Source organism: Primulina eburnea, chromosome 5 (assembly GCF_022965805.1).
Source record: "Primulina eburnea isolate SZY01 chromosome 5, ASM2296580v1, whole genome shotgun sequence".
Classification (NCBI taxonomy): Eukaryota; Viridiplantae; Streptophyta; class Magnoliopsida; order Lamiales; family Gesneriaceae; genus Primulina; species Primulina eburnea.
The window spans coordinates 8639510-8655481 of NC_133105.1; the positions used below are offsets into that span (position 1 = coordinate 8639510).

General features: G+C 31.9%; 2 protein-coding genes across 2 annotated transcripts; both read left to right on the forward strand.

Moving 5' to 3' along the window:
* Window positions 1-638: 638 nt before the first annotated feature.
* Window positions 639-2142, forward strand: LOC140831721 (transcription factor MYB78-like). Its single transcript, XM_073195467.1, has 3 exons — window positions 639-913; window positions 999-1128; window positions 1227-2142. Exons 1-3 carry the CDS (start codon window positions 751-753, stop codon window positions 1915-1917), a joined length of 984 nt encoding a protein of 327 aa, XP_073051568.1. The 5' UTR covers window positions 639-750; the 3' UTR covers window positions 1918-2142.
* An 8243-nt stretch (window positions 2143-10385) lies between these two features.
* On the forward strand, window positions 10386-11898 carry LOC140832901 (F-box protein At5g49610). Its single transcript, XM_073197181.1, has one exon. It carries the CDS (start codon window positions 10594-10596, stop codon window positions 11680-11682), a length of 1089 nt encoding a protein of 362 aa, XP_073053282.1. The 5' UTR covers window positions 10386-10593; the 3' UTR covers window positions 11683-11898.
* The last annotated feature ends 4074 nt before the right edge of the window (window positions 11899-15972 follow it).

A 15972-nucleotide genomic window follows, 5' to 3' on the forward strand; every position in this document is an offset into this window, starting at 1 on the left:
ATATGTCTCACACAATTTTTGTCATACATATATATATATATATATATATATATATATATATATATATATATGTATATATATATATATATATATATATATATATATATATATATATATATATATATATATATAAACACGGACTAGTAAGTTTAAATATTCCATTTTACCTCCATCGTGGAATGTATCAAGTCGTACGAGAAATGAAGTGGCATAGTCAATGATCGGGTAACAATTTGATTGGACAGAGAAGTCGGAGTGGATACCGACAATTCTTTTTTCATTCTCCATTGTTTCTAATTATTATATCGATATCTATGTATATATCCAAAAAGAAAAAAAGAAAAATATTTTAACCATCTCCACGAAGAAATAAACCATCAAAGTCAAAGTGTCAAACCCCAAAGCTGCCGTTAAACAATATTTAATGAATTTTTATATTATATAATTCGCAATTAGTAGAATAGGAAGCCCCAAGTTTTAAGTGTGCGGGCAATTAATTATTTAATTAGTGCGTATATTAGCCATTAATTAGCTGTAATTAATTCCCATTGCGGCTTCCCTCTCTCACATGCCACCTTCTTTCCACCATTATTCAAACTTCTCCTGCTCTTCTATATAAACCCCCTACCTTCTCTTTTTCTTCTTCCTTGTATTCAAATACCAAACCCCCTAAGATCTCTCTCTCTCTCTCTGATCCATACGAAGAAATTTTCTGTGTCAAAGTTAGATCAGATTACTGTAAACAAGAAAATGGATGATCGAAATGCTAAGGTTTCAATAAATGACAGTGGAAGTGACGAGGAATTGATGGAGTTAAGAAGAGGGCCGTGGACTGTTGAAGAGGACTTCATCCTCATCAACTACATAGCTCATCATGGAGATGGCCGCTGGAATTCCCTTGCTCGATCTGCTGGTAATAATTTTAGTTCCTTTTGTTTCTTTATGATCATCAGATTAATTTAAAATGGGTTAAATAGAACTAAGTTTTCATTTCACAGGTCTGAAGAGAACTGGGAAGAGTTGCAGGTTGAGGTGGCTGAATTATCTGCGGCCTGAGGTTCGAAGAGGAAATATAACTCTCGAAGAACAGCTTCTGATTCTTGAGCTCCATTCTCGATGGGGTAATAGGTATGATATGTTATTACTCTTAGCAAAAATCTGTAAAGTACATTCATATGTTGTTTTACAGATCAAATAAAATTTGGAAATCCTTTTTGTGTGCGTAGGTGGTCGAAAATCGCTCAACATTTGCCTGGAAGAACTGATAACGAGATAAAGAATTACTGGAGAACCAGAGTTCAAAAACATGCGAAGCAGCTGAAATGTGACGTGAATAGCAAGCAATTTAAGGATACCATGCGGTACCTATGGATGCCGAGGCTCGTTGAGAGGATTCAGGCATCCGCCGCCTACGGCGGTGGAACCGCAGAGGTGGCGGGGGCTTCTTCTTCCTCCACCACCACAACCAACTCCGCCACCACCACAGCAGATCGCCGTCTCAGCTACCAAAACAACAATCATCTCGATATTATAAGCTCGGGAAGTCAGATAATGATGCCGCCACCTGATCCTAGCATGATCGGCGGAGGTGTTCACTTCTACACGGCTGAGACCTCCAGTGCCGCGGCGTCTTCCGACTCTTTCGGGACTCAGGTTTCGCCAGTCTCCGACCTGGCTGAGTGCTACAACTACCCAGTCAACGAAGGGAACAATCAAGACTGTTATCTTGTCAATCAACCTCTGTGTTATCACGATCAATCTTTAACGAGCCCCACCGGCTACAATTTTAACCATGGTTTAGATTTCCAGGTTACGAGTCAAAACTGCAACCAGTGGATGGACGGTGCTGATGCGTCGGATGGTCTGTGGAATGTTGATGACATGTGGTTCTTACAGCAACTCAACAGCAATGTATAATTAGAAGAAAACAAGAAAAGAGAATGTAGAAATTAAACACAACAAAGAAAGTAGGAAAAAAAAAAAAAGTGGTTCAAAATAATGAAATAAAAACTAGATATTAATTAGTTTTTCATGCCATCATTATACAAATTTTCTATTTGTATTCCTTTTTATTTTAATTAATTGTATTTGGAAGGTACGTATAAAAGAAAATATTGGGAATTAAAGGTTTTTATTTTTTGGGTTATCATGCATGGATTTGTTTATATATTAATTACTATTTGTGTGAAAAATATTTTACATAAACAAATAAATAAGTAGCAGTTTATATGCCACATGAAAATCATCATAGATTTCAACTATTTATACATATACGAAAGGTATTATATATCACCACATATATTTGACATACTAATATACATAGTTTGTACTCGAGTCTTTTATATATCTATAGATCTAGATATATATAGATGAATTTTTATTTTTTTACAGTATGGTTCGACTCTCGATTTATCTAGATTAATCAATAAACACATATCTATCTAGATACGTATAAATATGTGATTTCGTCTTACATAACATTTACATATACATAAATATATACATATGTATACATAGTTCATTAGTGGTTCCATTATCTGATTACTTAAATGTCATTGTTGCTTGTGGATTATAATAAACAGTATTTTATTGATTGTGGAGTCAGGAAACACAAGATAATGGGTCCTCTCATAGATTAAAGCCAAGCACCCATCTTTTTAGGTATATATAATTTATATATAGATTAAAGTGAAAATGAAATCCAGAAATGATTCAGAAAGATGGGAATAATCTCAATATTTATATACTAGCTAAAGTCTCCATTTACTGTGATATTAATCAAGTTACTCAAATGCCATGTGAGTGGCTTACAAGGTTACACATTTGCTAACCTCATCCCCCATATTTTTAAGTGTATTACATATATTTAATTAGTTCTATAGCGTACATGCATAAATTATTGCACAGACATTCTCTTTACTAATGAGAATCAAACGCTTAACTTTAACTCTGATATCAAATATAAGATCGAGCTAGTGTCTATATATCAAATATAAGGTCAACAAAAAGAATTCAGTAGCTAACTTGTGATAATGGTTTATTTCAAGGCAAAAACTTGTGTGAGACGGTCTCACGGGTCGAATTTGTGAGACGGATCTCTTATTTGGATTATCCATGAAAAAGTATAATTTTTTATGCTAAGAATATTACTTTTTATTATGAATATGAGTAAGATTGACCCGTCTCACATATTAGTATCTGTGAGACGGTCTCACATGAGACCCACTCTTATTTATATTTCAAGCCGTTTAACACCCAAAGAATCACATTCTAATTACTCTCCTTGACGGGATATAATAACTACTCCCCGATAAATGAATAAAAAAGATTTTATCTGATTTCCTTGATTTTTTCCCCTAAACCGACAAATTATAAGTTATCCGATACAGATTTTGGTGGAAGATTATATATTATACGTGAGGAAGTATATTAATTTGGTGTGTTGACGTAAAATTCATACAAAAAAATTGTCACATCCAACTCGAAAATATATATATACCAAAGAAAATAGAGAAAAGGGCGTCATAATTTTATAATATTGGTGGCTAAATTTGAAGCTGTCATTTGGAAAATTGTCGCACCGAGACTTGAAGAGCAAACCGACCTCATCTGATCAGAGATATTCGATGGTTGACAATATTTTATCTCATTTTCGTTCGAAGATTTGATGTACAATCTTTCAAGAAAATGGGTTCGTGTAAGTTTTGGGACCACCGATAGCATTGTAAAGCTTAAATTATTTAGATTTAGAAAAAAGATTGATAATAATTAATGAACCCAATTGGACGGAGGGGGACTTTAGAATTGAAAACGTGATGGAATGGTATATTGATACACTAAAAAAAAAAAATACTCGGTAGAAAATTTAGAGATTATATTCAGATTAACAAGTTCGGAGTTTCAAAAGTTTTATAATAAACCAAACTAATTACTTATGAAATGTATTTTTAAATTTTATAGTTATAGTATGAAAGTTTAAAATAATTTATAATGGTTAAAACTTGGGTTTTCATTTTCGTAATCCGAAGATGAAATATGAATTAAGTAGTTATTACAATAGTTCATTGTGCAATTGTATTTGTGAAATTTGAGTAAGTCTATTTTGACATAGTCTAACGAATTTTTATCTGTGAAACGGGTCAACTCTACCGATAAAAAGTAATACTCCTAGCATAAAAAGTAATATTTTTTCGTGGATGAATCAAATAAGATATATGTCTCACAAAATACGACCAGTGGACCGTCTCACACAAGTTTTTGTCGTGAAATTTTGGGTCCGAAACACGAGAATATGTATTTATATATAAAACAAACACGATATGCATACATGTATGAATTTATATATAAATTTATGCATAAAATAAGACTTGTAATAGTGATCGTCCATCACGTTCATATGTTCCAAATTATATATTAAATTATGTTATTATTCTCTTCATGTCTCCATTAGGAAATTGTTTTTATTGGGCACATCAGTCATCGAAATACATCATAATTCTCAACTCACAACATGTTGATCTTCTCTCCATATCATTAATTCCACACGTTTCTCCCATACAATCAACTCGGATAAAATAAAATTAGAATTTAAATTTTTTAATATTGTATTTTTAATCATATATATCTATTTTCATACGATTTTGATAATCTACAAATAAGTAATGATTTCAGATACATATTCAAGTATTATAATATATATTAAAGATTCACAAATATTTCCAAAATCACCCGCATCTGTTCTACTTGGTTGGTAGGATATACGAAAATTTACATCTATATATTTGACCAAACTGTCCTACTTGATTGATAGGTCGATCGATCTTTTTATTTTATTTTATTTTTTTGGCTAGCTAGTAATCTCCATAGATTTGACTAGACCGAGAGAGCTATTTGGGGATCAAACCCTATCCTACCATTACAGTGGCTACAAAAAGATCGGATCGGATCGGATCGGATCGGAGGAGTCGGCCTCGATCTTTTTGGACATTGTATAAGTCGTTAGAGTGTTCATATAGTTGTATATAACATATAAAATTACGGTTGTATGAATCTCACCTCATTGATACGTATGCACACGAGAAGAACTTTTAATATAGCAGATATATTTGGATGTATGGACCGGTAGGGGTGAGCATTTGGTTAATTCGGTTACCGACCGAACCGAATTAGCTATAACCTGAATCGAATCGAAATATTTAACCATAACCGAATCGATCGAATTAATTTTTATAATCCATGAAAATCGAACCGATTTAAAATCGGTTAATTCGGTCACCGATTAGTTTTAAAAAAAATTTGTGACTTAACTTTAATCATATATGTAATTTTTTTAACACTATAGTTTACATAAATGCATAAAAACATAAAATTACTTACATCACAAATGTATAAGTTTTATTTGAATATAATTAATACATATTATATCGATTTTAAAATTAAAAAATAAAATATTTATAAAAATTGTTAAATAATAATATTTATTATATCAGTTAATTCGATTAACCGATTTCAAAAGTTTGAAAACCGAATTTCCGAAATAGTCGAACTGAATTTTCGAATTGGTTCGGTTCAGTCGATTAATTCGATGTAACCGAAATCTTACTCACAAAGATGATTTCCATATCTATCTACCCAATTTTTTTTAAAAAAAAAATGTTAGAACTAAATTATAGATATTTAAAATGATTAGCAAATCACAGAAGACGACGATTTTAGTAGTAGATGTTACCAGAGATGGAATAAGAGGAGGTAGGAAAGGAATGAAAAGGGCGGCGGCGGGAAATATTCTAGGCAGCGTGCCTTTTCGAGAAAGCCGTCACAAGTGGTCCAAAAGTGTACTGGTGTTAGTAACTCGCCACGTTTACATTAGCTAATATTTCAGGAAATTATAATTATTTTTTTTAAAAAAAAAATTATTTTGTTTTCAGTTTAATTTAATTGGGATGGCTTCCTAGCCGGAAGCACTAACAGCCGCAACTATTGAAAATTTGGAAAAGTCTTTCAGTTGATATATATATATATATATATATATATATATATATATATATATATATATATATATATATATATATATATATATATATATATATTACACATTGTTTGATCATATTCAATATGTGTACGTTATTTCAATTATGTTTATATAAGTATTTATTATAGATGTTGATAATATAAAAAATAAACGAGTTTAGATCTTTTAAGCATTCACTTTGAGTATTTTGTGAGTATATCTGATGTAACGTTATTTTATTAAATATATAGTTTCATCACATCTAATATATGGACGCTATCTCGATGAAGCTTATATAGATGCCTACTCTTAGATCAATTACATAAATATATATATAACACATGGGATATATAAATGTTTCAAAATCATCGCCCCGGTATATATGTAAGTACACAAGAGGCTCCTTAAATATTTACTATTTATATGTCTATCGCTCTTAATATTAGTTAACCGAAATTATTCATGAGTGCCTTAAATGAGATATCTATCACACAAAATTGATTCATGATACCGTTGTCTGACAATTTTTTTGTGATATGTAGATATAAATCTTGTAAATAATAAATTTTATATTTTGGGTATGCATGGTATTCTCTTCACCTTCACGGAATATCCTGAATATTTGTACATAAATAGTGTCCAAGAATTAGCATACATTCACCACCACTAATGCAGCTTTGAATTTTCATGTACCAAAGCTAATTTTGCAATGTTCATACTTATTCACAAATGAATCAGCGGTCCTAGAAACAGTCTGAAACCTTATCAATCAAATCAAGTTTTGGCCTAATAAAAATGAACAACTATTATGTTTTTTTATTCAATGTCAAATGTAACTTTAGTCATTTTGATATTTTACCAATTTCATTCTTACAATTATTGATAACCATAATATAAGTAGGTCTCTTGTGTGATGATCTCACGAATCTTTATCTGTGAGACGAGTCAACCCTATCAATATTCACAATAAAAAGTAATATTCTTAACATAAAAAGTAATGTTTTTCATGTATGACCCAAATAAGAGATCCGTCGCACAAAATACGACCCTGCGAGACCGTCTCACACAAGTTTTTACCTCATAATATTATCTTATTTTATAATATAAATCCAACCAATTGACTATATTTAGTAGTTTTTTAGCAGTTTTTTTTTTTAAAAAAAAAAAAAACTGTACAAGTACTTAATGTATGCAACGGAATACTAATTTACATTAATTTTAAAGATCCCCTATTATATAAACACGCATAAAAATATTAATAATCAAGTCATGAAAATCAAAGACTGAATATTAATTATTATTGCAATGTCTGAATAAAAAAATGTTGATAATCATAATATTGCAGAAACATACACCATTGAGTCAAAACCAACTGTGTTAGGAGGTTAGCTAATTACATTGTCACAAGGTCTGCTGCTCTTCAAATTAAATAATATTTAATTAATCTAATCTCCTCCTAATTCTACTAATCATTCATTGTCTTAAAATTTTAATTAATTTTTTGCAGAAACCGAGTCTTTCCCACAAGTAGTATTTTTATTTATTTTTATTAATATTTCATGTGTCCTTTTTCTAATTTCATTAAGATGCATTGAACCATAGAAAGATTTAAAATTTTTATCCAGATTAATTGAAATGTATGTATCGTTGCTATTATTTGAAACTTTCAAGGTTTTTCCCCCCTTCTATATGATCCACTCGTGTTCGAACTTGACTTTTTCTTCTCTTGAAAGTTAAAACTTATGAGACGGTCTCACGGATCGTATTTTGTGAGACTGATATCTTATCTGGGTCTTCTATGAAAAGTTTTATTTTTTATGCTAAGAGTATTACTTTTTATCGTGAATATCGGTAGGGTTGACCCATCTCACAGATAAAGATTCGTGAAACCGTCCCACAAGAAACCTACTCAAGATATTTGTGTGACTGTTACGTAGCAGGTGACAGTCGTGTGCTTGTTTTAGGACGCGGGAGGAGATGAGTTAGAAAACATATAGACTCTTGCTTCCACAAGTTATATGGAGTAGAATTTATTTAAGATGTTATTACGTAATCAACAGTGTATACCTAATTCAAAATCAATTTTCGGGGAAAAAAATTTATTCAGTCATTTATTCATATAATAAAACCAAATTAGCCATATGTAGCTGCAGAGATTTTGGTAAGCCTCTCGACCCCCACATTACTATATTAAGACATTTCCAGAGTATGATCGAAACATGTCACGGGGAAATAATGATACATCAATAAAATAATTTTTGAAAATGTTGAGTATATACTTGAAAGTACACTTAGTCTCATATTTTTTTTTTATTGAGTGTGTCTCATATGAAACCGTCTCACGGATCATAATCTGTGAGACGAGTCAACCCTACCCATATTCACAATAGTCAAAAATATCTTTTTAGAAGTTATAATTTCCGATTTTTTGATTGCTGCTTCTGTTTATATTTAAAAATAAAAACACCTTCTAACATTTATTCAAACCCAAAATCGTTTTTGATTTTTTTTTTTTATTAAAAAGAACACTTTAAGAAGCTGGAGTTATTTTAGTGTTTTTTTTTTTAAAAAAAAATTACAACTCATGTATCCAAGTGAGTGGATTTTGAACAGAAACAAATGAAGAAATTGTTCGAAAACGCATATTTACAACACTAAAAGTGTGGTGAAAGTCGAAATAACCACTTCAATAATCACGATTAAATTAAATCGGATCGAATATCCTACCCGACCCGGCCGGTGTGGTTCTCAATTTGTGTTTTTAAATTGAAAAACAATACACTATTAAAAAGTAATTAGGAGAGCTAGCAGCCTAATAATCTCTCGAATCCTTTGTCTGAAAATGGCTAAAAAAAAAAGGGTGAATCTCATATGAGACCGGCTCACGGGTTATGAATCCGTGAGACGGGGCACCCTACCCATATTCCATAATAAAAAGTATACTTTTAGCATAAAAAGTAATACTTTTTCATGGGTGACCCAAATAAGAGATCCGTCACAAATACGACCCGTGAGACCGTCTCACACAGTTTTAGCCAAAAAAAAAAACACAAGTCAAATTAAAGACAAAGAAATTAATTGAGTCAAAACTTTTACAGCTCTAGCCAATCATGCTCTTACTTTGAAGTAATTGACCTCTAATTTCAACTGTTTAATTTTATTTAAATAAGGCACAAACGACCAGTGTCATTTCGTTTCTCTCGCCCGCCTTCCTTCTCTCCATTTATAAATGAACAAAATACTTAGTACTTTTTTTTCAATGGCCAACACAGCTGTTACTGGTGTTCTAAAAAGTTCGTTTAAGTCTCACTTAATCTTACTTAAACTTGAAGCTTCCCTAAAACGTTTCGCTTCAACCAAAAGAGGTAAAAAAAAACCGAACAAATATAGGTTGATCATATTAAACGTCATTAAATACGTCCGAGTGACATTTTAAAAAAAAAAAAATGAAATTGATAAATAAGAAGAAGAAGAAGACGAAACACAAGTTAGCGATTTTATTAATTAATGATGCCAATAATATATATAATCATGCTTAAAACGATTAAGTGTGACATTTTTCAAAAGAAAGATTGACGAACAAAAAGAAGAGAAAAATTAATTTGAAATTTTACTAGCAAGTAGTGCCGGTAATATATAATATTGGATGGTTAAGAATAGCGACGAAAAATATGCGATAAATATTATTGATACTTTATAACCTTCAAGAAATATTAATGCTAATATTTTAAGTATTTCAATTAAATTTGGTTTGTATTTGATGTCACTGAGAGATGAAATGATATAATATATTGAACTGAAATTGACAAAAAAATCATGCATTACACTTACATTTATTGTATCTATACAATACTTACTCCATTAATTTTTTTGAGAAAATTAAAATTATATTTAAATTAAAAACGCTTTTTTTATGCTTAAGGTCGTATTAATCTCGCTTAAACTTAAAAGCTTGAAGCTTCGCTCTCACGTTTCGACGCGTTTAACACTTTTTAGAACCTTACTATTTACGCTCTAATTTGATATATAAAATTTATTGAACGAGTGGAGTGTATATAATATAAAAATAAAACGTAAAAACATCACTCATAATTTACTAAACATTAGTTGATGACTCGATGATGCGCCATAAAAATTGAAGAAACTCTCTTACACGGTAATGAAACTTCTATGACGAAAAAAAATAAAAAAATAAAAAAAAACAGAGAAATTTTCACTATGAAAAAAGCCGATAGTACTGGTTTTGCTTGTGGGCCAAAATTGAGCCCATAAGTTTAGATTTGGGCCGCAAAAGGGGAAATCTTTGTTGGGCTCTCCATATCTTAAGGCCTAAATCGTCAAGACGAAAACGCTTTGTTCTTTCATTGTGCCAACCTATAATTTTACGTCATTTTTCTTTTTGCCTAAAGTAGTCCGAAGATGTGGAAAAATTTTCATCTTCATCCTCATTGCAGGTGTTGCAGAGATTTCACCGAGTCGTTAGAGTTCTTTTTTAGGGCAAACAGACGCTCCTGATGTTACGGAATTGGGTACGTGTTTATTGGACTATTTCTTGATTATTTTTTAAAATCGTTGAATACGAGATGAATCAACGCGATTCGAAATGTGGGTTTTTCCCTGATGAAATTGTACTTCAGATTCTTGCACGGTTACCCGTTAAATCCCTTTTTAGAACTAAGAGTGTTTGCAAGCTATGGCACAAGTTGACATCGGATGTATACTTTTTGAAGCTGTATAATAAGGTTTCTATGAGAAATCCAATGGTGATTGTGGAGGTCAATGAATCCTCGTCAGAATCAAGGTCTAGTTTGATTCTTTTTGATAGTTTCAGGGGCGTGTCTGAACTATCACTTGATTTTGTTAAGGATAGAATCAAGGTTAGAGCATCTTGCAGTGGAATGTTATGTTGCTCTAGTATTCCTCATAGAGGTGTTTATTATGTTTGTAATCCAATGACAAAGAAGTATAGGTTGCTTCCTAAGAGTAGGGAAAGACATGTCACTAGATTTCATCCTGATGGTGAAGCCACGCTTGTGGGCTTGGCTTGCGATTTGTTGACCCAAAAGTTCTATGTTGTTCTCGCGGGGTACCATCGATCATTTGGGCATAGGCCGGAGAGGACATTTATATCCATGATTTATGATTCAGAGTCAAATAAATGGAGAAAGTTTGTTTCTTCACAAGAAGATCGTTTTACCCATATGAATCAGAATCAAGTTGTGTTCACTAATGGTGCCTTGCATTGGCTGACAGCAAGTTGCTCTTATGTTCTTGCTCTCGATTTGGATTCTGAAATATGGAGGAAAATTGAATTGCCTAACCCACTGACCAGTGGAAATGGAAATCGGATCTATTTGTTGGATTCAGACGGGCACTTGTCTGTGATTCAAATTTTGGATGGCCGGATGAATATTTGGTTAATGATTGATTATGTGACGGAAGATTGGAAATTAGCGGATAGCGTAAGTCTTCTTTGCATTAGAGGGATGGTTCCAGGTATTTTTCCAATAAGTCAGAACAGTGAATACGTGTTTCTTGCGACTTACAAACAGGTTTTGGTGTATAATCGAAACTCACGAGTTTGGATGGAGATGTATTCTGTGAAGAATGGTGCCACCCTGCCTTTGTGGTTTTCTGCCTATTCCTTTCGGAGCACAATTTTTTCTTGCTAGAAATGCATGGGTAGCTTATTTGTTATCATCAATTGAATTGTATGTATGTAAAACTCTCGTTGTGGGATTGGCTAGTCTTCAATGTGGATGTCTGAATTCCAGAGATCTTCCACATATTTGTTAACCATTGTAGTTATCTGTCAGGAATTTGAAGTGGCTCTGTATTATGTATATATCTTGTTTAGAGAACAAGTATGGAATGCTCTCTGTTGGTCACTGCTGCACACCTTGATAATTTCTAAAGTGGTCTTGGCCTTGTGGATTTATGATTTTATTTTGGCCTAATGTTAAGACTGTCCTTTTATATAATACATTCACTTCTCAGTTAAATTGAATAATTCTGAATCACGAAAGCATACTCTTGCATCTGGTAAATATAATACATTTACTTTATTGAAGTGCTGGTGGAACGTCTTTGGCTCAAGTCTCCATACTCCCGTTTGTTAGGCTTATTTCAAAGTTACACATACCTCTTGATTAACCGAAAGAGGACCTTTGGACCTTCTGTTTGAGATACCCCTCATCACCCTTTCTTCCACCTGCACCTGCATCTGCATCTGCAAGTGCAGCAGCTGATGCCTGTGAAACTCAATTGCCACAGCCCACATGTTATTAATGTGTTTCCAAATAACTGTGAAAGTCTACTTGAATTCAACAAGATGTTTTCTTCACTGGCAAAATGTGATCCTCGCTTTACGAGGAAGAATGAATGCTTTTCGTAACACATCATGGCACTTGATTGTTGTATGTTGTTTCTCTTCAGATGTGCTAATCACTATTGATTAATGATTTATGTTTTGCAGTTGTTTTCTGCTAATCCTGATTTCAAAGGGTGTAACAATTGTTTTTATCATGTTTTCATGGCATTAGCTTTTCATGTTATAGAGCATCCATTTGGCTGCCTTGCAGTATATATCAGAGCATATCTATGATATTGTTGTCTTGCTGACTCTATATTTCGAATTATATACATTTGCATTCTTGAAATAGAGATTTTCATTCGTGATGGTTTAAACTTTTTCAATATATTAGCTACTGTCATTTTTAGGCTTATCTTGATGGATTTTTTTTTTGGAAAATCGTTATCTTGATGAAACGTAGCTAGCTATATCTGTTGTCGAATACTGGTTGCTTAGCTTTAAGGAATTTTTTTTCGTTTATTACTCTCAACTAGCCCACATGTGTTAATTTTTCGGTAAGAAACTTGTACGATGAATAAATTTAGTCACCATTACACTTTGTCTAACTTAAGCAGATTTAAAACCTTTTTTTGCTTGGCGTTTGACATGCGAGTAATTGTTTCTTAATACATTTGATCTCATGGTTTTTCTTTTATCGAGTTGTTGGATCAATTTAGTTTTGGTAATTTAATAAGACAAAAACTTGTGTGAGACGGTTTCACGGGTCGTATTTGTGAGACAGATATCTTATTTGGGTCATCCATGAAAAATATTATTTTTTATGTGAAATATATTATTTTTTATTGTAAATATGGGTAAGGTTAACCCGTCTCACAGATTAGGATCCGTGAGACGGTCTCACATGAGATTCACTTATTTAATAAAGAGTAGGTCTCATGTGAGACCATCTCACGGATCCTAATATGTGAGACGGATCAACTATACCAATATTCACAATAAAAAGTAATACTCTTAGCATAAAAAATAATACTTTTTCATGGATAACCCAAATAAAAGATCCGTCTCACAAATACGACCCGTGAGATTGACTAACACAAGTTTTTGTCTATGATAAACTGAGTCGAACTGAATTGATAATTAGTTAAACTGAACATAAAATATTGTAAGACGAAATTCGTTTGAAGCTTAACTAATATCTAGATCTATCCAATTGATAGATGAAGATCTACTGAACTAAAAGATAATTGAGTAAATAAAGAAACATTATCTGAAGACTCATTTAGACTGCTCAGAGTTATAAAATTGAATTATTGGATAAAATATTCCGTATCAACACTGTAATTTGTCAGAAATCTACGGGCACTATCTACAATGTATTTAGTTTTGTATCTATGCAAATTGTAAATCCATGGATTGTTACACATTCCTATTTTCGACTATTCTTTCGACTTCATTCACAATTTAAAAATTATCATCAAAGTTATTTAGGAACGTGGCTTCATTATATATATGTTGCATGAGAATGGAAAGTGGCTTCATTTTTGGTCCAACACATCTCGCGCATAATGCTCGACCTCAACTCGCGCATATGCACGAGACCTATTGATCTCAGCACATAACATCTCGGCAGCTCGCGCATATGCGCGCCCCATCGCTGCGCATATGTGCGAGGTCCTCTGGACTTGGCATTTGATTCTCGCACAGCTCGCGCATATGCGCGCACACCCACCGCACATATGCGCGAGGTCCTCTTCTCACTTCTTGCATATGCGCGCATCAGTGTCACGCATATGCGCGAGGGGTACTGTTCCTCGCACACATTTCATGTATTTTCTCGTCTTCCCCGGTCCGATCCTTTCCGTCCATAATTATAGCAAATTATAAATCATTAATCACAAATTATCAAATAAAATTCTGGACATTACGTAGTTATAGTCAAGTGAAAATTCACTAAATGTATATTACTAAACATCTTAAGTATTTTTACCAAGATCTAATAGAGACAAATAACTTCATGTGATGAAATCAAGATCTAATAGAGACAAATAACTTCATGTGATGAAATGTTTTTTTTTATTTAATATCAAATTTATCTTTATGCAGTTTGGTAATTTACCATATTTATCTTAAACATGTTGATAATTATAATGATTTTATTTTATAATATAAATCAAACTAATTATAAATTTTTATTAACCTCTGAAAAAACTTTTTTAATAAAAAAAACAAAACTGTGGAAGTAAGCATTATCAGATACTAGCTTTTATAATTAAAAGTAACCATCGTTTTAGTCTTAAGCTCATCCTCTGCATCATATTTAAGTCTAGATTTAATTTTTAATCTTAGTCAGTTGTATATATTAATTTTTTAAGACGTGAAAACCGTCAACTACTATATTTCGATGTATAATTGGTAGACTTTCGGCTAACGTAAAAGTCTGCAAACTACGTTAACCAAATAAACCGTATTGCTCAAGCTCTGTGCGATATGTTTGTCCGAGAAGATACTGATAAGAGAAATCAAACATCTATTCATTGGTCAAACGTCCACCTCTTCCATAAACTCAAACACCATTGATTCTGATTGTATATATTAATTAGTCAAGTCAACGTTTAAACAAGGTTTAAACAATGCAATAAATAAATAAAGATGCCTAAACTTACTGGAGACAAATGATAGAAACCACCAAAGTACGAGGCATCTTGGTAGATGGTATTAGAGAAATGACCCCACTCTTAATTTTTTTTATATAAAAAAACCTCTTTTAATTTTTTTTTAAAAAAAACCACTTTTAATTTTACATCATCATCATCATCATCATCATCATCATCTAAAAAAAACCACTTTTAATTTTTTTTTTTAAAAAACCACTTTTAATTTTACATCATCATCATCATTTTAAGAGGAGCGACCATAGGCAATGACAGAGGACTTTGATTGTCATTTTATTATCTAAAATTTTGATTAAAATAAATTAAAAAATGGATGTGATATTTTGATATATCTAAGCGTGGTTATTAGTTTTTTTAAGTGTTTTCTTTGTCACAAATGTTAAGTGTTTAAGATAATTTAAAATATAGAAAAAATAAAGTTAGTCTGATAAAACATAATAAGAATATTGCTGATTTTAGGCCGACTCATGAAGCCCAACTGAGACAGTCTATTTATTTGATTCGCCAGAAAAAATCCATATATTTCCTGAGCAATCAGTATGATTAATGATTAATGATCAGAGCCTAGCTGAAATATTGAATAAAGCTTTATGTACTAATAGTCACCGAATTTTTAAAGAATGGTAGATTTTGAGGTATTACCAGAACATGTCATTAAGGACGATGACATGACAACAACAACATCTAAATTTGAAAACAGATATTTTTGAAAAGATTACCGTTGTAATATTAAGTGTCATTTTCCTTTTTTTCCACATTTTATTTTTGTTTAGATGAACTTTAACATGGATAAAATACGCTTTACTTTCGGATAAAACAAAACTTTGAAAAATCACATGACTAAAATCATGAATAAGTCAACTTACAAGATTGAAATTTTAATTTTTTCTTCATTTTATACAATAAGGGTGAGTTATTTCCTACATAAATCTAATTGAACCCAATAATTCATGGTCTTGGAAGTAATACAATATTTA

What these genes read in the sequence shown, in the direction of transcription:
- LOC140831721 (XM_073195467.1), top strand. Translation starts at nt 751, where the DNA reads ATGGATGATCGAAATGCTAAGGTTTCAATAAATGACAGTGGAAGTGAC. An exon ending in TTCCCTTGCTCGATCTGCTG is followed by an intron (nt 914 to 998) that starts GTAATAATTTTA and finishes TTCATTTCACAG; the next exon opens with GTCTGAAGAGAACTGGGAAG. An exon ending in CATTCTCGATGGGGTAATAG is followed by an intron (nt 1,129 to 1,226) that starts GTATGATATGTT and finishes TTGTGTGCGTAG; the next exon opens with GTGGTCGAAAATCGCTCAAC.
- LOC140832901 (XM_073197181.1), top strand. Translation starts at nt 10,594, where the DNA reads ATGAATCAACGCGATTCGAAATGTGGGTTTTTCCCTGATGAAATTGTA.